We start from the raw sequence: 20798 nt of genomic DNA on the forward strand, positions 1-20798 counted from the left end.
TAGCCAAGTGAGGGGAGGAAGGTGCTCCACTTGTTGACCATTCTTTGCACAAGGCTAAGCCCTGAGGTACAGTAGTGTGGTACCACTTAAATCACTCTGCTTTCCAGTTGGTAGAATATAGTTGTATCCCTGTGAATGGAGGCTGGATTGTGTTACTTAGAAAAGGTAAGTGGTGTTTCCAAATGTGTTCCAATCTACAAGTTGTATTCTGTTTTTTTTATCTCATTGCCTATTTGTCAAACAGATTGCCATCAAGAACAGCATTTGGCTCTGAGATTGCTGGCCTTACTCTGAATTTCACTCATTTACTCAGTGTTGCTGTTCTTCATGGTGGGAAAACTCACATGGAACTGATGAGCTCTTCTGTTATTTTGTGGGGGTTTTTTTCATAGGTTTCCATCAGCTGTTTACAAAAGCTGGTAATTTGAAAATAACATTCTATCTGAAACACCCAAATATCCAAGGATAAGAGCAAACATCTTAAAAATCCTTCCTCTGCAGTCCTTGAACAACATGTATGTTTCTGAATAGGATATTGTGAAGGATTCGAGAAGATACGAGTGGCCAGTACCATTGAAGCAATTGCCTTAAAACTTGAGGGTTTTTTTCGGTATGCTGTTTTGTTTGTTGTTTTCCTCAGTGTGCAGCTGGAGAGCTCTCTCCTTGGTTCTGATTCTGACATGACAATTTTTCCTGCCTCCTCCTAGTAACGAAGACAGTGTGTGCAGAGCAGTGTGATGGACGGTGCTATGGGCCCTACGTCAGTGACTGCTGCCACCGGGAATGCGCTGGAGGCTGTTCTGGACCTAAAGACACTGATTGCTTTGTATGTGTGAGATTTCTCATTTTTCTTGTTCCTGGCAGTCACTCTGCAAATTCTTAATGCTTTAATCTGTGAAATTCGCAGTTTTGTCCCTTTTAATGTATTGCATGCACACTCCCAGATTTACACTGCAAATTTTAGCATTTAATATTTTTTTGCATTATATTAACATCACTTATCTACTTAATATTACCCATTAACAGATTTATGAGATTTGTAAATACAGATTGGGAACCATTAATATGCTAATCTCTGTGATTTTTATCTTTTGCTTTTCTAAAATTAACTTTTAGAGGTGATAGGGAATTTTAGAAGTATTTATCATTACATTTGAGCATGGCTTTTATTACTGCTGTATGTGCTTTTTATTTGAAAGTCAAGAATGCAATTTAGCTTCTCTGTGAAAGGTGTTCCCTATTACTGCCAGACCTCATTTAAATTCAGCTTTTTTACTGGGCATGCTTCTTAGTGGAGATGGAAGGAAAGTGGTTTCCAAAATACTCTACCTCAAATGCATGCTACTATGTGTCCTTGAGATGAGAAGAGAAAAAGCTAACTTTTTTCCTTAAAAATAATAGACAATCTGAACATGCAGGCATTTTGACAAATTGTCTTGTTTGTAGTCTTTTATTTATAATTGTGTAAGCAGCCTCAGAATCCAACACTGATTTTTTTTTTAAAAAAAAAGTGTAGCTCATCACACTGGATTCCAGAGACAAGTTTTGCTAATGTTTTCAGGGGAAGCAAACCTAGGCCTAAAGAACCATAGAACTTGAATGTGCATAGAGAGTTGGATTTTCAAAGGTACCCAAGTGATTGAAGAGACAAATATCTACAATGTTGAGTAGGCTCCTCTTAAAGTCTGTCAGATAGGATTTGGAGGAGGGATCTTATGGTATGGAAAATTGCAGGTGTGTAGGAGATGGTAGTGTAGGCAAGTGAATCATAATGAACCAGGAAAAATGAATGTTTTCCTGGCTGGACCTAAAACTTGCTCTCTGTTCAGTTAAAATTTGATAGTGGTAGGTGTTGTCCTTCAAAAACTCATTCTAAATGCTATTCTTTCATTGCTGATGAAATGCAGTGATGGTCTGACTTAACTGCTAACAGGTTTTAATAAAGCTGTTCTTTGTGGCTGGGGCTTTGCACAAGTAGGTATTCAGCACACAAGCACACAACTCACTGGAAGTTCTGTGTTGGCTTTGAACTAAGGAGATGGGGAATATAACATTTTTTCCTGTGTCAAGTACAATCTAAATAAGAAAAGGAAAGAGAAAAAAATGCAGTTATTATTCCCGTATGACTGTTGAGGAACATCCTCAAAGATGATGTGTTGATGTGTGTCCATTTTAAAAGGTTAAGGACAAGTTATTTGCAGCATAAGTTCTGTAATACTGCATTCTGAAAGAAAATGAGTTTGACTGACTGAATTATGGCAGTTATGGAAATATGTATGCTAAAAATCAACTAGTATGTTTGTTCTGATCCAGCAGAGAAGCACCCAGGGCTTTATTCTCATTCACTTCTAGCCCAAGAGCAATGTAAAAGAAATTCAGCAGGGGTCTGGCAATTTTCAGGACTAGTCATTACTTGCTTAGAACACACTGGGTGAAAAGTGTAACCCTTTAGGCTATAGACAACTGTGCTTAGCTTTCAGCTGAGATACAGAACTTTGGGTTTTTTTCTCTGTGTATCTTCCAGTGCTTTCATCACAAATTAGTGGCATTTAGCACCAAATGCTAGAAGTTTGCATATATTATCGAAGTAATTACAAATGTATACAAAGCATTATAGTCATAAATTAAAAGTTCCCAAATCTTCTAGATGAGTTTTCCTGAGAAGTGCCATCTCTCCAGAGAGTGTTGGTGTGCTTTACTTTATGAATTTGCTAAACCTTTATCAGAGGATTGTCATGTACGTCATAGAGAACCTTTAAAGTCAACAGCAGATGTAAAAAATGTGTGAGAAAACGAACTATATTAGTATTCATTAATAAGCAAAAGTACAGTTTATGAAGCATTACAAATCCTTTAGCATATTATGGCAGCTTGCAACAGCATCTTCTTGTAAATATGGTTTTAGTATTTCTAGATAAAATTAATCCATCCTCCTCCATATGGTGCCATACAATCATTTGCATATTCAGTTCTAAAAGCAAGACAATAATCATCCAACATAACTGCAAACAAACATGCTAAAACAAAGTTCTAGAGATGTTCTTATCTTGCATTCAAAACCAAACTGGATCTAAAATTTGAAATTCATAGGAGGGCCTGGTTGAGTGCCCAGTGGCACCAGAAAAGTAATAAACCCTGTTCTTTGGACTTCCCATCCCATCCAGTTCTTAGTAAAGAAGTAACTGACTGTATTTATCTTTCTAAGGGGAAATAAACCCCAACTGGTTCTGTGAGAAATTGACTGGTTTTGTAATATGCATTTTCAAGAACCAGAAAAGACAGAATCAGCAGTTTGGCTTAGCTCATGCTTCATATAGGACAGTGCCTTCATCGTGGAAGTCCTGTTTGTCCCTTTGAGCAGCAAATTTTGTCCTTCTCCCTTGGTTACATTATTAGCCTCTCCCTTCTGAAATCTTCAGACCTGACAAGTAACCTCCCTCAGTCCTGCTGGTTCTGATCTGGGTAGAGATAAGGACTGTTAATAAAAGCAGCAGAGCAATCTTTTTCACTCTTCTTTCAGTCCCTGCCCTGGAGGGGAGGAGACGAGACAGGACACACATGTTGGTATATTTATTGACTCTATAAAGATTCAAAAGCACCTGTATTTTTTAATCCTTCTGGAAAATAACAGAAGGATTCATCCCTAGACTAAAACTTCTAAAGCAAAACCTGCCTTCTGGAAGACAGGTTAGTGGGGAAGCAGAATCCAGTCACAGTGGTTGCTTAACTGCTAGAGGGATCCAAGCCAGGCTACAGCTTTCATATTCATAGGAAATTCGACATTTATGGTATGCTTTGTGGCTATTACTCCAACAGCATATTATAAACTGTGGTTAAAACCACAGACATGATGTGTGGTGATAAGGAATGTAAAAATCAGTGGGGGTTTTCTATGACTAATTATCAGCCTTGCATGGTCAATTATTTTCCCTGCATACCGTTACTTCCCTTATCCACACAGTTGCCTCTTCATTTGTCAGGGCCCTGTCCTCTGTCAGCTGTGGGTGGCTGAGCTTGAATGTTAAGTGATACAAAGTCCTATTTTCTTTTCTCAGTGTGTGAAGCAACTGACCTTGTTAAACTTGCCACTTAGGGAAATGACCCCCTCCTGTGCTAGCTCAAAAGAAGTTCTTACCCCTCTGCTTTCTAATTGGGAATTTCAGTTTTTAGCTGGACCATGGACTCATGCTGTAAGAAATCTAAAGGTTGGACCTTTGAAAAAGTCATTAGCATTTGTTTAGACTGACTATGATGAATAGCTGTTCACTTATGGCAGTTTTAGAATGTTCTATCAAGTTGTGAATTAGTTGATTGCTAGTCGTAACAATAGCTATGAAACAAATTACGGTTGTCATATGTTTTTGTAGGAAGTGCTGTAACAGTCAACTGTTTCAAATTAAGGGGGCTCAGTAAGCCCCCTTTTATAAGTCATGTATTTGCCAAGATCCTAGCAAGAAATCTAAGTAGCCAAAATGAAGCTTGGATAACTATCATGTTCCTTACTGTTGCAGCAAGCTTGAACAATCAAGACTGTATTAAAAAAAAAAAAAAACAAACCCAAAAAATCCCAAACAACAGAAAACACCAAACATACCAGAAGCAGCTATATGATTTAATTTAATTTTTTTTTTCTTCCTTGTTTTGCAGGCCTGTATGAATTTCAATGATAGTGGTGCATGTGTCACGCAGTGCCCCCAGACTTTTGTATACAATCCTACCACCTTCCAACTGGAGCATAATCACAATGCCAAGTACACCTATGGGGCTTTTTGTGTCAAAAAGTGCCCACGTAAGTGCTGTGTTAGCTGCCTTTTCCTGCAGTGATGGCAAGTTCGAGTTGCATTTCAGGAGCCTTACAAAGCAATGAGAGAATGAGAGCTAAGGACTTACTGCAGTATCCCAAATCACTCCATACATGATTCCTTGCAGCCTGGAATAACTCAGTCACGTGTTAACAAAAGGCTGTGACATTCTGGGTTGCTGATGCTTCCCAAGCATTCCTATACTATAGTAATTTTCTTAAAGAAAGGGAATTCACTAGATTTCTGTTTTCATGACCACCACTTTGTACATATGTGCTTTAGATCAGCATTTGTAAATTTGCAAATTAATTGTTAAAATAGTGGGATTGTAAAAGGGTGTAAATTTCTGTTTCAAAAACATAACAGTCCCCCACCAATACTTCCTGGCACCAGATGCTTTCATTATAGTGATGCCCTTTTTTTAACTTGGAATAATGATGATTTGATAGAAAGTTGCCACAAATATTTTCCAAGCAGTTCTGTCTCAACGAGGAAAAGCCATGCAATACTGACAACAATGCAGTCTTAAAACTCTGGGGTAAAATTAGAGGGGAAGAGGGAGTTAAAAAAAGACTAATCCCATGCATGTAAAAAACACATGCTTCTGAGATACCAGACAGATGATGATAAGTAACGAAAAAAATTGGGGGGTCATTGCTTGCATAGTCTTTGATACTGATGTTTTAGTTAGAAAGAAAAATATGGGGGACAGTATTCTTGCTCTCCCTTTCACTCCCACCAAGGTTTACAGTTCTGTTGTGCACCAATTATTTTATGCATGAACTACATATAAAAGGATAGGTAATCTGTCATAAATGGAACCATAATTGAACCCAAACCAAAATCCAGATTTTGAATCTCCGTGGAGAAGTTCAGACTGACAGCAGGCTGAGGCTGTCAAGGCTTAGTTCTGTCTGTAATAGTGGTGGATATTTTGAAGCAAGAATTTTTTACAAAACTTGTATACCATACACTACTTAAGGGATATGATTCTTTGTCCAAATACTTTGCTGAAATTTATTTTTTTCCCTTTCTTGACAGTATTAAACATTCAGTTAGGTAGGATCAGTCTATATCCTCTTTGACAGTTGTTTTACAAGGCAAAATTGAAATACTTGTCATTGTCTTGTGCAGTGTTTTGTCCCAGATGTATATATTTGTATGAATTTGAAAGAGACAGGGAGGAGCATCTTGTTTTATTTCTCTCCGATTATTGTAGCTTTTTTACTACAAATAATAGTAAAACCAAATTGGGGGAGGAGGGGAGATCAGGCTTGACAATTCCTGGACTGTTTTAAGTCTCCAAAAACATGCCTAATTTGCTTACTTCTACACTTCTAAAAACACTGAATATTAAATGTTAATGTAAATTGCTGAGGTAATTAATAATAAGCATTGACACAGAGTCCAAAACCATGTGTCCTGGTACTATTTAGTTTAGTGGTTCATTTTCTGCCAATATTTTCTTTTTCTTTTCAGACAACTTTGTGGTAGATTCTAGCTCTTGTGTCCGTGCATGTCCGAGCTCCAAGATGGAGGTTGAAGAAAATGGTATTAAGATGTGCAAGCCCTGCACAGACATTTGTCCTAAAGGTAGGCAGTAGTTCAGTATTATTTTCTTGAATATAGTCTGTGCTGTAGTAGAGCAGAGCAGGGTGTTATTGTGGCAGGAAATACACTTCATGAGTATGTTGTAGAATATTAGTAGCCTTTGGGTACCCACAGAACTTTGAGATATGTAGGCTCTGTTTGAATTATATACAATAGAATGAAAATTTGTTATGTTGTAATGGTAATATAACCAAACCAATCACTTTTGTTTAGATAAAAATGAAAGGGATTTCTCTGTTGGTTTTAGAGAAATCTGAAAGTATTCTTTATTATGTTATTTTAATGACAAGTATTTCCTGGAGGTATTTTAGAGCTGCCCTTTTGTCATTCCGAAAGGGGCATACTAAAGCCCTGGCTGCAATGTATGGTATGTCTCATACCTGTCAGTACAACTTTATGTTTCCATTTATTTCCTGTTTTTTAAATCTTTCTGTTTTCCTAGAATCTTCTACCTCCTTTCTAAGTGTCTAAAACATGGATTAGAAGTTTTTCAGTGATAGTGCTGTTGAGAAGACTGAAATCTATAAGTTACTTTGCTGTCCCAAGCTCCACTAAGGAGACTTCCTGCTCCCTGCTTTAAGGTCTCACTAGCAAAGCATCATCAGTTTTCCCTTGTGGGCTTATGCCAAATTTCAGTCCTAGTGGAAGCCATATCTGGAAGAAAATGCACAATGAAGCTACTAAAAAACTCTGTGAATCAACAGTCATTCCACATGGCTGAAACAGTCAAACACAGAGATCTCTGCCAAAGTAGGGTACTGACATGCTGGATTTTTAGTGAAGTCAATGTCCAGCCCTTTAACCTAATTGCACTAAATAACTTTTTAGCTGGATAGGTAGTTTTATGCATTAAAAGACACGCATAGTGTTCCTGTCGAGCTCCGTAGCCTTACTCTGAGGAGTAAAGTTATCACGTGTTTGTAAAAGATTCAGGTGTACTGCTGGTAGTTGCCATTAGAGGAGCCCAGTTAGGGACACAGGTTTCATTACATGATGGAAGTCATGAAGGATTTGTTCCTGGATGAATCATGTGTCCCAGAAAATGCAACTAAATTACATAGAAAGGCTACTCAGAGAAGTTTCCTCACTGGGTACCAAAGTTTCTCCAGGCCCCAGCAAGTTCTTTGTTGGGTTAGTGAGTAAAGAATTATTTTTATGCCCTTTCTAAATGACCTTATGGCATGTGAATGGTTAAGTTCACAAATCCACCGGAGCAAAGGGGACCTCTTGTGCTAGCAGTCAGGACCCCTCAGGTTCTGCAGTAAGTAGTGCACAAATAAATGGCATGGCCACCAGGCTAGTCTGAGCTAAATTATCAACCGTCTGTTTTCAGCTGGCTTGAGTGGGATTTAGTGTGGTTCATACTGGCCTTTAGATCCCACGTGAAATACCTGTGTGCCAAAATGTCCTTCTGTGGCAGGCACTTTAGCTTATTGTTTGTTTTAAATCAGCACATGCTTCTTTGGGACTATGGGTAAAGGGTGCCATTTTGACACCTCTGTGCTGCTTTATCTCTGAAAAAAATGAAGACTCTTGTCTAGAAGGCCAACATGTTCTGATTTAGTAATTGTATTTCCTAGTTCTTTACACAAACTCCTTGTTTTGGCAGCATGTGATGGCATTGGAACAGGGAGTTTAGTGTCAGCTCAGACAGTGGATTCCAGCAACATCGACAAGTTCATAAACTGTACCAAGATCAACGGCAACCTTATCTTCCTTGTTACTGGGATTCATGGGTAAGTGACAAAATGTTAAGACGTTATGTGATGGTGCCAGCTGAAACAAATTGCATCCACCTCTTAATGGTGGCTGCAGCCTTCTTTTACGGAATAGCAGACGCAGGAGAAAGTAGTTTTCTGCCTTCCATTATGAAGGAACCTTACCTTGATTCTTATGATTCAGCCTGTAGGAAAAGGAAGGCTGTTTGTGCCAGAAAGAAGAGAGAGCTGTGATCTTATGTTACGAGATCCTTGCTGCTGGCTTAGAATAATGGCTGATTAGAGAACAGAAGGGAGAAAGGAAAGTTACCTTCCTTTGGGTTGTTTCTAAATTTTGTTTGACCAGTAGTCTAAGGTGCAGAATGTGCAGAGAGAGTGTCTCACCTAACATAAGTTGTCATAGCCTGGGTGGCTGTCACTGCATATACATGCAAAAAAGCTGCCCTCTTTTTAATCAGTTTTAAAGCATGTATTCCAGTTTCAATTGCAGCGATAGTGGATTTAAATACCAGCGAGTTTTGTGTATTTTGGTTTAAATATGGCTATATATTGAATAAGTCTTCATAACAGTTAAAGATGTGGAGGTACAGAACCAGTATTTGAAAGTCTCATCAATGTCTCCTTCTAAAGAAAGATGTAGAAGCCAGGCAACTAGTGCCTTGCTGTTTACTGTTTGGTGCAGTGTGTGTTTGCAATTGTAGCAAAGGTGAATGCGTGGTGCAAATGCTGCAAGGGTGGGATGTGTCCAGGGAAGACAGATATTCTCTGTTCTGATGGTCAGGTGAGGTCATCTGATGCAACTAGCCGCTTTCTTGCATTGTATTCTTTCTGTCATTAAGAGAACAAGCATATGATTGTGTCTTCTTACTAACTCAAGCCTTCATGTTGTAATCAGTTGTGGCAAATTATATGTGACACATAGGTATTTTTGGACCTATTAAAATGATCAAAATCCTCAAAATATACAAATAAGATTAAACCCTTTTGCCCCTTTGTTGCAGTAAGTAGGCAGATATTTTGTGGTGCATTAACAGTGTAAAGTACTCAATTGCTTCGACCACTGCGTAGGCTTCAAATTTTCACTTGCTTTTTAGGTTCCTCAGAGCTTTCAACACTCTTTGCAACTGGTTGTCAAGATTTGATATCTTAAATACAGTTCCCAAACCAGCTCCATGTTTGCAGCTCTGTGGTGTAGCAAAAACGTGATTAACTGAACATCTGCAGATTGATCTGTAATGGAATTCTGGCATGAGTAGTGCCATCAGATTTTTCTTTAGTCTTTCTATAGATTGTGATATGTTTAGATTATATTCTGAGGTGCTTGACACTAGGTTGCTGGGCTCAAATTTCCCTGCTAGGTGAGGTGGAAAGAAATTACTTGTTTCCTTGTTTTGATATAGTGATTGATTGTAATGCTTCACCTGCAGCTTTACTCCAGCCATGAGAAAGACGGTTGAAAATCCACTTCAGTGGGGCCCTAGAGCTCAGTGATTCTCAAAAGGCCAGAAATGTGAGCTTTGACTGTGTAGCTGGTTTCATCTCTCCAGCAGCGAGTGTGAAAGGTTAATGTAGCATAGGGAGGAAGAAGGACTTTGGTTCAAGCGGTTTAAGGAAACGCTGCTTCAAACTTGTTGAACCCTGGGAGAAGGTCAAACAAGAGTCAGTGCTCAGGTCATCATTCTTTCTGATCTGGGCAGATGACCAACTGTGAGGCTGGATGTAAATCTGTATAGATCTCACAGGACAGGAAGTACCTGGTAAATGCAAGACAAGCAGCTAGAGGACACGAGCAATTCTGTGTGGATTATTCCAGTGCACTACATTAAATGTAATTTTGAGTATTAGAACTGCTTTTATTGCAAAAGTTGTATTAGCGGCAAAGTTAGGAGATGAGTATTCGTCTGAAAATTATATAAATTACAGACTATAAAAGCAGAGGGTTAAAATATTTTGTTCTAATAGAATAATACAAACCTAGGACATGTAATGTTGAAACTATAGCACTTTGTCTCTAATTCTTTATGAAGAAAACTCATTCCAAGGAATCTTAAGAAGACACTGAGTTCTGCAATCCTAATTTTTTCCACAGCATAAATTATAGCAGTAGGTATTCAAAGAAGAGAAGAAGATTTGAGAATTAATTAAAATAACTTTATATTTCTGGAACAGCTTTTTGTTTAAAATTTCTGTTACATCTTGCAAATCAATAATACAGAAAGGAAATTAAAAAAATGACACTAGCTGTACAAGTAGTTCGTTATATAAATTGATAGTAGAGAGCAACAACAAGAATACATTGTTTCCACTCCAACTTGTAGTTAAACTTCTGTTACAGATTTGTTTACTCAGAGTAAACTGCCGCTTTTAAAGAATGAATTTTCACTGTTTCAAATTTTAGGGACTTAAAGTCGAGCTCTCTGTGGGGAATTGAAAGATTATTTGTAGTGGCAGAAAATAACTTCAGTGAAAAATGCTGAGTGGATTTTTTGTGTTTGTCCTCATTGGGAACTGTGCTATTACAATTGATCCTGTCATGTTTTTGATCCTGTGATTCTGTAGCCTGTCTTTCCCTTTCCTTAGTACTTGAACTTCAACTCTTTGTGAATTTGTAATAACTTACATTAAAACTGTATATATAATTATGAATTGATTTTAGGCAGAATTATTTATAGTAGTTGATATATAACTTAGATAGTTATGAATTGGCTTTAAGTAGTGTCCAGAAAATAAGTGGGATGACGGTAGACCTAAATTTCGGTGAGGCAGTAGTACTCATTCTTCTAAGGTAAAGCTCTGCTGAAGTGTGTGGATAAGGTGATCTTCATTAGAATACATAGCTGCTGCCTGGGACAGAAGGCACGCTGGCTGGGAAATGGGTGGGACCTGTATAGGTCGGGTGCAGCCTTCTTGCTACTGTTTTCTTCTGGTTGGGGTGTGTAGTGAGTTTGCATGGCAAGGTCTTGGTAACTGGGGGGGCGGGGGGGGGGGGGGCTACAGGGGTGGCTTCTGTGAGAAAATGCCAGAAGCTTCCCCCGTGTCCAGTGGAGCCAAAGCCAGCCAGCTCCAAGACAGACCCGCTGCAGGCCAAAGCTGAGCCCATCAGCAACGGTGGTAGCACCGCTGTGATAGCATATTAAGAAGGGGAAAAGAAAAATGTACCTGCGCCAGCAGAAGAGAGGAGTGAGACTATGTGAGAGCAATAACTCTGCAGCCCCCAGGTCAGTGCAGAAGGAGGGTCAGGAGGTGCCCCAGGTGCCGGAGCAGAGATTCTCCTGCAGCCCCTGGTGAAGCCCACGGTGAGGCTGGCTGTGCCCCTGCAGCCCAGGGAGGTCCGCGGTGGAGCAGATCCCCACCTGCAGCCTGGGGAGGAGCCCACACAGGAGCAGGGGGATGCCTGAAGGAGGCTGTGACCCAAGGGAAGCCCAGGCTGGAGCAGGTTTGCTGGCAGGACTTGTGACCCCGTGTGGGACCCAGGCTGGAGCAGACTGTTCCTGAGGGACTGCGCCCTGCAGCAGGGACCCTCGCTGGAGCAGTTAATGAAGAGCTGCAGCCCGTGGGAAGGACTCACGTTGGAGAAGTTCACAGAGAACTGTCCCCCATGGGAGGGATCCTGCACTGGGGCAGCAAGAAGGAGCAGCAGAAACAGCAAGTGATGAACTGACCGTAACCCCTATTCCCCTGCGCCACTCAGGGGAAGGAGGTAGAGAAATCAGGAATTAAGTTAAGCTTGCAAAGAAGGAAGGGGTGGGAGGAAGGTGGTTTTTTTCTGATTTGATTACTAATAAATTAAATAAATTTTCCTCAAGTCAAGTTTGTTTGACCCATGATGGTAATTGCTGAGTGACCTCCCTGTCTTTATCTCAACCCACGAGCCTTTTGTTATATTTTCTCTCCCCTCTCCAGTTGAGGTGGGGTGTGATAGGACAGTTTTGATGGGCACCTTCGTTTAGCCAGGGTCAAACCACCACAGGGTGCTAAAAATCCAGGCTGCCTTCTGCTAGTGTCACTGCGTGTGAAGGGGTGGGATATACCAAGGAGAGCTGTAGTTTAAAGGATGGACAGCCCCAGCTAGCAGCAAATGCTACCTCCTTCCTTACCACACCCCTGTGACTTGCAGCAGGAACAAGAAGCCCTCAGTGCTCACCGCTTTTTATCTTCCCTTTAGCTGTCCATCTCCAGTTTCACAATGAACTGAAACTCTCATTCTTGGAGCTGTAAAATTCAGCTGTGCTTGTTCTACTGAAAAATCCTGGCTCTGCTAGTAAGAAGGGTAGAAGATGACTGCATTGTTCTACAGTTCTATATATTGATAAAACTTATCACGCATTTGGCTGTTTAAGGGGTTTAAATGTTTAATTGTCCTCCATTTTATTTTTATTTCTTTACCCTTGGTTACCTTATTGTGAACCCTGAATAAATTAATGGGCAATTATATTTGTATCTTTAAAGACTACTTTAACTTATCATTTGGAAGTGAAATTCAGCAACCTCATGTTTATTACATGCAAGGGTCTTTTCTTTTTTAGTAATAATGCATTTTAAAAACAAAGTGCTGTGTTTCTCTTGTGTAGTCAAAACTTGTTATCTAGTTTGCTGAGAGCACCATATTGTTAAAATTTAGTGTATAGGATACTTCTGTGGTCCACTGGGCTTCATGTTAAGATTCAAGATCTCATTGTGTTGCTGCTAACCTGGGGTCACCTCCAGGATGGTTAGAAGTGACCCCATCAGTCTGTTACCTCATAGACTTGTGAGGCCTGTCCCCAGACAGCCTAGTTGATTATCTCTCTGTTCCAATTCCAAGAATTATGTCCCTTGAAAAGCAGAAGGAGGAGAGATGGAAATGCATGCTCCAAATTTACTGAGGGTGTTTTCTACCATCTGAAAACGCACAAAAATACCATAATACAGCATTTACAGAAGGATTTTTAAAGGATTTTTGTTTGGATTAGGCTTCTAGTTGGCTTCTTAAGTAGCTAGAAAGTCTTTACTCCTTTAAAATTAAGGCGGGGGGGGCAGGTAATCACTAAATGATGGCACTCTCAACATCAAGGCCAGCTTCATTTGTTTACACTGTAGCATATTTAACTTTGAAATTGCATTTGGTGAGAGTATTTCATTACTCGGGTGACAAATTTGCTTGGCAAGGATCTGTGCTTTTTGATGTTCCCCTGTCCAACACCTTCTAAAAAGTGTACCTTTTAATGCCACATGTCAGGAATTGCTGGCATGTTCTTGGTTTTATTTTGCTTATACCTTGTCACTTGTTTCAATAGCGGGTTTGTTAGTCCTGGTAGTACAGTACCACAACTGTACTATTTGAGCTAGTATTCCTTGAAAAAATACTGAAAATTCATCTTTCCTTTAGGGAGGTCACTCATGGTTGTTTAGAAGCCCTTAATTTTCCATGAGCATAAATATTTGCTAAAACATTAATGATTTGAACCTTAAAGCTACTAAGCGCCATTATTTTCCTTCAAGATGACTTGGGAGAAGTTAGCACAGGTTCTGCAGGAACAACAATCTGAAGAAGTTAGAAACAGTCTGAAGAAATCTGGCACATATATTGCCTAAAAGCAAGGTGTTGACCTCCTGAAATATGCATTCTACATGGTATGGCTTTGAGAACCTGATCTTTTTTTACTTAGAGCATCAAATTTTGTGCTTTTAATCTTTCAGAGACCCGTATCACACAATTGCTGCAATCAATCCAGAGAAATTAAACATCTTCCAAACAGTGAGAGAGATAACAGGTAACACACTTCTGATTTCCTATAACCTGAACTTCTCACTTTGCATTTATGGTTGTAATTTGTTGGGTTTTCTAAAGAACACGAGGTGCTTTTTTCTTTACACTCATCACACTGTAATTTTTTTTAAAAAATTAATACACAACAACTTTAGTATCTGTTGATATTCACAACTGTGTTGTCCTTTGCTCATGAATACAAAATGTGCATTATGTTTGGGGTACACAAGAATCAGAAGACCAAGACTTTATTGTTAGGTGGGCAATGGGTCTTGGTCCCATGCTGGCAAAGTGGTGAGGAAAATGGTGCTGAAATGTGCGAAACCCTTGTCTTCAACTGAATGCATTTGAAAGACACCTTGGAAAAAACCAGACAAGCCAATCTGGTTTTGCAGCTACTTCTCTTGGTCTGACAGAAGATGCTGCTGCAAATTAGCTTCTGTAATTTAAAGACAAATGTGTAATATGTGGCGTGGTAGTCTTTCCCCTTTGTGACTTTTCATTGGGATCATATAGCTAGAACTCTGTACTTTGTTTTCTTGTATCTTCTTGTTGTTTAACCACGGGGGGAGCAAGGAGGAAGATAGTACAGCTCTGAGTTCTCAGTTGATTGCTGATTATGTATAGATAGGTAAGTGCAAAAAAAAAATTCATGCACACACAAAAAAATCTTTGGACACTACAGGATGATTGTAGCTGGGTGGATCTCACCAAGTGTTTGGCATTTAAAATTAGTTCTCTCACATGTGCTTCACCTCTCAAAAGTTTTGTGTTTTACCAAACCAGTGGGATTAAAAATGATCTCCCTAACTAATGTCAAAAATAAGCTGGCATCTGAGTGTCTGTAATTTGCCATTCTTAAGCACACTAATTGACAGTCTGAGCTCTACTACTTAAGTGGAATTACCCCTATGTTTAAAGTTGTACAGCATTTCAGTCCAGTACTGAATCAAAATCATAGGGAACTGCACTCTTGTAGAGGTGTGTGTAACACAAAATAAGTAGTCTGACATACTTACGCAGAGAATGCTCTCTGGTGATGAACAGTTCTCACACACACTCAGAAACAAATGCAAGTTCATTGTTCTAGGAAGGTCTTGTCATCTTTTAATGAATCATGATGGGTCCCTCAATTTCTGTCCTATTTCTCTAGCACATTTTAAAACAGAATGTTCTTAATTCAGGCAAATCTTCACTTTTTTCTGCTGCTGCTGTTCAGAAGAGGCTAGGAGGCCTTGCAGGATTCCAGCCTGTGTTTACGTTCACCCTCTACTATGGCTTGGAAGTGGATGTAATGCTGCTGTGACAATTCCTCCTTTGCTTTCTTGGGGAAGACAGTGTTGAGCAGACTGATAAATTCAAAGGCATTAGTCTGCAGCATTCATTACCTATTTATTTCTTTTTCTCAAACAAGCACTGTCTTTCGTTTATAGTCTAACACTGTCCTAACTCACGTATGTGATAAAGCAGTCTTTATGGCTGAAGTCATTGACATTCATGTGCTTGCCTTTTTCTCCTTCAGGGTATTTGAACATACAGTCGTGGCCTGAGAATATGACAGATTTCAGGGTGTTTTCTAACTTGGTTACTATCGGTGGAAGAGCTCTCTATAGGTAAGGTACTTCCTCTGTTGATGGAATAATTTTTTATTAGAATTCAATGATTCTTTGTTCAGTAGCACAGAATGCAACATCCTTTGGGAAGGGCATCATAAATTGATACATTTTTTCTGTGTTAACAAGGTACTCATTAACGCTACCTTTGCTAATCAGTTGTTTATAATGGGTAATACCTTTTGAACATAATGATTGAAAAAAAAAAGAATGTCTTGGTTCATTACTGTAGCTATTAACTCATTGTCTGGAAGGTACATTCCATGGTTTAAAATACCTTGTGAATGCGAAACATAACTTAAAATGTAGCAGTAATAGAACCTAGGCCCATTTTCAGGAAGTGTATATGGTTGTGTTTGGAAGTGCAGGCTGATGTGCCCAAAGAACAATGTGGTCTTAAGAAGCAATAAAAGATAACTATATGGGAGAGATACCTTGCAATTGGGGTGTACGTTAGCTTTGTAGTGCCATTTTCACTAGAGAGATTTCCGTATGACAGCTCATATGGAATAATTGGTTTGAACAGAAGAAAATGCAGTGAGAAATAATGGGGGAAGCACAAGAAGGTACCTGAACAATATATACAACAACCCCTGGTTTCCTGTTGTGTAAATACCATACATCACTCATGGGGTTCTGCTGCATCTTAAGTAGCAACCCAAGCAGACTATGAATAGCAGAGAAACCTTGAGATTGAATCACAGCCCAACATTCAATTTTGAAGCAGCAATTTTTATTTGTAACAGCTGGAAAACAATTATAATCATTAAAATACAATAACTTAAAGGATGCCCAGAAACTGGATATTTTCTTCACTAATCTGCAGTCATAAAATATGTGCAGTCATTTCTGTGTTACACAGACAATAATTTACCATTCCTTTGATGAAGAAAGGCGATAACCACATATTATAACAAAATAAAAATGAAATGTAGAAAATGGGATGGAAAAATTTCCTTGAAAATAACAATTTCTTCCTGTATTACTAAAATGATATTAATTTGATGCCTGACAGAAGATGTTAATACATTTTACATGACTCTGTCAGTTTGTCCTTAGCATATAAACTCTCATAATGTTAATTCTGTCAAAAAAAAATCTGGATTTTATTCAGTTTCTCAACAGCACTTTATATGAAAAAATATGTTAATTCATGAAATGGAACTAGTTGAGGAGTTCTGCCAGCCCACTTGGCCTAGTGCTGTGAGCATCACAGCTTGTGGTACCACAATTCTTACAGGACTCATAATTTTCTTAGCAAAAGAACTGGATGTTGACTCATAAAATATTTGTGTCACCCTAACATAAAAGTTTTCCTACCAAATTTCAGTATTGTTAGAAAGACCATCTTGACATTAGGAACTAATTCTAGTGGGACATTCTCAACCAGCTCCAATAGGTTCTGCCTTCGAAGCTAATCACTGTTCTCTCTGACTTTTGTTTTCATCACAGTGGCCTTTCCTTACTCATCCTAAAGCAACAAGGCATTACCTCTCTGCAGTTTCAGTCCTTGAAGCAAATCAGTGCTGGCAACATCTACATAACAGACAACAGCAATTTGTGCTACTACCACACCGTCAACTGGACTAGCCTCTTCAGCACACCCAGTCAAAAAACAGTGATTCATCGAAATAAAAAGGCAGAGAACTGCAGTAAGTACTGCTGCTCAGTGCAGATCTTCTTGTCTAGGATTGGCTCACTTCAGGTGAAAATGATACAACTACTGACAGGATGCAGTGCGGTGAGCAGGGCGGAAACTTCACTGGTGTCTCTGAGAGCTCCATGGACATCAGTGGAGCTGTGATAATTTACAGAATCTAAAGCTTTGGCCCAGTCTGCCTCTAAGCAGATTTATAGGCAAATGAAATGTTTTAAGGTATGAACAAAAGCAAAGGAGAAGAGAGGGGACAGCTTCCTTACCGTGATGCGAGCTTTCCAGGTTGGAGATCCAGTTTCACAAATAGGAATTCTGAAGGCTATAAACATGGAGTGAATGTAACATTCATGAAAGGCGCTGATTTTACAGATTTGAAAACTACTTCCCTTTCCTTATGGAGTGAGATTAGTATCTTTTGCTTCCCCTACCCTGCTTCACCAATGTGGCCCTGTCTTAACCCAGAAGGGTCACTTTTGGGACTGCTTTTGATGACTGAGTTCCTCCTTTCTGTATTTAACCTATCTGATAATGGAGATTACTTTTAAGTTGTCCTAATTGTCTTTCAGAAAAGCTTATGTGCCGTACCTGGACTGAGATTATAGTACTGAAAAGCAGTGAATGCTACGTAGCAGATGTAACAATTTGGTTATGCAGAAATCAGGCAGCAAATTGCATTAATGCAGTCATATTGTAGCAGCAATACAGTTCATTTTAAGCATCTGTTAGACTGCTAGCAAAGGAGGAGATGCATTAAATTGCTGTATGTTTAAGTGATATTTCTGGGGTTTGTGCTTATGACCAGCCAGAAACATTTGCTTCTGTTTTTCTCAGGCTGTGGTCCTACTTCTAACTTATTCCTTTAGTTTAGGGGTTTTTTTCCTCCTCTTTTTTTCTCTCCTCCCTTAGAAGTGTACTATTCTGTTATGGTTTGAGAGACTTTGTGCCTGTGCTCATCACTACCTTCCAGTGTTAGGTGAAACACAACTTATCCCTGCTTATCGCTTATCACTGCTTCTCATTTATTATTCTAATCTTTTCTGCCATGTAAGAGCTACATGAAGCTGAAAGTCTTGTTTGCTAGGTCTCTGTGTGATTATATTTTGGGGGGGGTCTTTTTATTATCATCTTTATTTAGCTATTTCTCTACATACAAGTTTAAAAAAAGTGAAGGTTAAAGAAATGCCTCTTGCTGTTGATGTAGTTTAATTGTGATCATGCCTGAGGATGTAGGGGTAAAGGGTTGTTTCTTAATCTCCAGCAGACCACTGACCACTTTGAAACTGTACCGTACTTAATCCTTCAATATAAACTTTCTGTTATATGAGACAGAAGGATGTGTCGAACAGAACTTTTCTTGATAGAAGGTTTTGTGTATGTTTGCAGAAGGTGTTCTTGGCATAGACTGTGAAACTGTGGGTTAGACCCTTAGATTTGGTAGAACATTTTGTGGGAAGGCGGTACAGAAGGTGGAGGAGAAATGCAGTGTCTGCTGCTACTTCTGTGATGAGGAAGCACGCGAAGGTGTCCTGTACATTGAACAGCTTCATGTTGTGATGTTTCTAGTGCTGTAATCCAGCCAAGAGGTGACAAAGGCATGAGTAAATGAATCCAGGTGGTTGTCTGTGAGAGTACCATACCTCTCTTTGTCATCCAGAGATGATTGAACACATGATGATAATGTCATGTGGGAGCGAAGCATCAATACTGACTCTAAGAATACTCCTGAATAACAAAATGAGTTAACCTGTTGCAGGACAAAGGATGATCTCTGTTTTCAGCACACTTTATCTTGTTCTGAATTACTTCCAGTTGTTAAACAACCAGGAGCTTTGTATCATCATCTTAAAGGCTTTTGTTCTCTTATTTTTCATTTTTTCCATTTCAAGGCTTTTTCTTTGTTTCAACTTCTTCTGAGGGTGAATATTATTTGAACGTTGAATAAGATCAGCCTTACAAGGGAAAAGCATGCATTTTCTGGCGCCATCGGCTCCTTTGAAACTTGGAGGAAAGCTCCTGACTTCCCATGAGTAACTAGTGCCTTCAGTCTTGCCTGCTAGAGCATTTATAGATGGCTTGTAGTTCAGGTATGCAGTCTGTTTTTTCTGCCCCCATACAGAGAGCCAACCATGAAAAATGGTATATTATTTGGCAAATAGAGGTGTTGCCAAGAAAGAGAATCCAGGAATGGTGGATTGCTCATTGTTTTCCCCTGCAATGGGGTTTGTGTTTAATAGGATCAAGTGGTGAGGAGGAGCCTAGATCTGTGCTAGCAGTCAGTAGCAAGTATATTGTCTACGTGTTGACAGGAAGAATTAGCCCTTTGAGATTTCACATAAGGAATTTCTGGGCTGACAGAACAGAATTTGTCTGAAGATGCACAAAGTCGTGATGACCATGCAAGAGTCAATAGGGTTGTATTCCAAGATCCTAGTGGTCCCATCTTGCTGGGAGATACATGAACCTGTGAACCTTCCAGAGAGCATAGGTTTTCTCTCTACCGTATGAAAAACTGCTGACTATGGGAGAAAAATCTTGCTCTTTGTGCTTTTCCATGTTTTCTAACAGCAGATTTGCCGTAGCTATTGGATAATGATGCATCATTTAATGAAAGAACAACCAGCTCTCTTCCATTCCTAGAGATTTATTGTAAAAATAAAGTAAGTAGTAATAAGGTTGAACATAGGCCTCAGATCTCACACAGTAATGCTTCCTCTTTGCTTCAAGCTCTCTGTAACTTACAGTATGTTAGAAGACAATGGAAAACCACTCGGAGGTGGAATTGGTAAGGTGCTTTTCCCTTCATGGAATAGCATCCCATTTGTTTCACTGGTTTTGAGAGCTTGTGGACATAGCTGAACACAGTAGTTTGGAAGATATTCCGATGTTAATTGTCAGGACTCCTTTATCAAATAACTCTTTGCTCTTTCCTGTGATCGCTAAGTTCCCTTTCAAAAAGCTCCTTTGAAGCAGACGCAGCTTCTGAAACATGGGCTTCCACGGCAAATGGAAACTTGGATGTCGTGTCGCATCATCCTCTTGCACTGTATGTGTTGTCATGACGTTTGCACACAAAGGGAAAATGTAAACTTTATTTGACTTGTAGCTTATTGAGGATTTGTTATAATAGACACTCACTATTTTCCAGGAAGAAAAATACTCCTAAAGATACCTTATGAAACAACACCAAGGGAATCTTCACAAGGAAAACAGAGCTCATTCATTTCATTTTAAGAAGCCACAATGTAAGCTACAGTACTAAGGGACTAGTTTTAGAAATAGGCTGTAACCTATGTTCATTAAATGGACTGTATATAATGAATGTAGCCTAGGGGCCAAGTTACTCCAATCAGAAGGCAGTGGCTTAGCTGATTTCCTGAATGCTAATAGGGAACAGTGTTTTTCTCTCTCTATGCGCGTCTGTGTGAATGAATTAATGTTTTGTGGCCTTTTGAGAGTCAGCATTAGATGAGAAGAGCTATCCTGCTGCTTCAACTCTGCCTGTCAGTTGCATCTCTGTGGGGTTAAATGGGTTCTGCTGCAGGTTAGGTGCTTAACTAAGTTCTTCACAATTACTTGGAGTAGGGCAGAACTGTTCCTTAGAGCCAGATGCATTTCTCTAGCGTCCTCTGAAACATCTGTGATTTCCAG

The 20798-nt window shown here is 39.3% G+C and overlaps 1 protein-coding gene across 3 annotated transcripts in view; it reads left to right on the plus strand.

Moving 5' to 3' along the window:
* ERBB4 (erb-b2 receptor tyrosine kinase 4) overlaps window positions 1–20798 on the plus strand; it is a 638473-nt gene that overhangs the window by 449372 nt on the left and 168303 nt on the right. For all 3 annotated transcript variants that reach the window (XM_056350326.1, XM_056350324.1, XM_056350325.1), the window contains exons 6-12: window positions 708–826; window positions 4648–4789; window positions 6282–6395; window positions 8023–8149; window positions 13811–13884; window positions 15403–15493; window positions 16946–17145. In XM_056350326.1, the coding sequence (XP_056206301.1) occupies window positions 708–826; window positions 4648–4789; window positions 6282–6395; window positions 8023–8149; window positions 13811–13884; window positions 15403–15493; window positions 16946–17145 (867 nt within the window). The remainder of the gene's footprint in view (window positions 1–707; window positions 827–4647; window positions 4790–6281; window positions 6396–8022; window positions 8150–13810; window positions 13885–15402; window positions 15494–16945; window positions 17146–20798) is intronic.

The sequence above is a fragment of the Falco biarmicus genome, chromosome 8 (assembly GCF_023638135.1).
Source record: "Falco biarmicus isolate bFalBia1 chromosome 8, bFalBia1.pri, whole genome shotgun sequence".
NCBI classification, from domain to species: domain Eukaryota; kingdom Metazoa; phylum Chordata; class Aves; order Falconiformes; family Falconidae; genus Falco; species Falco biarmicus.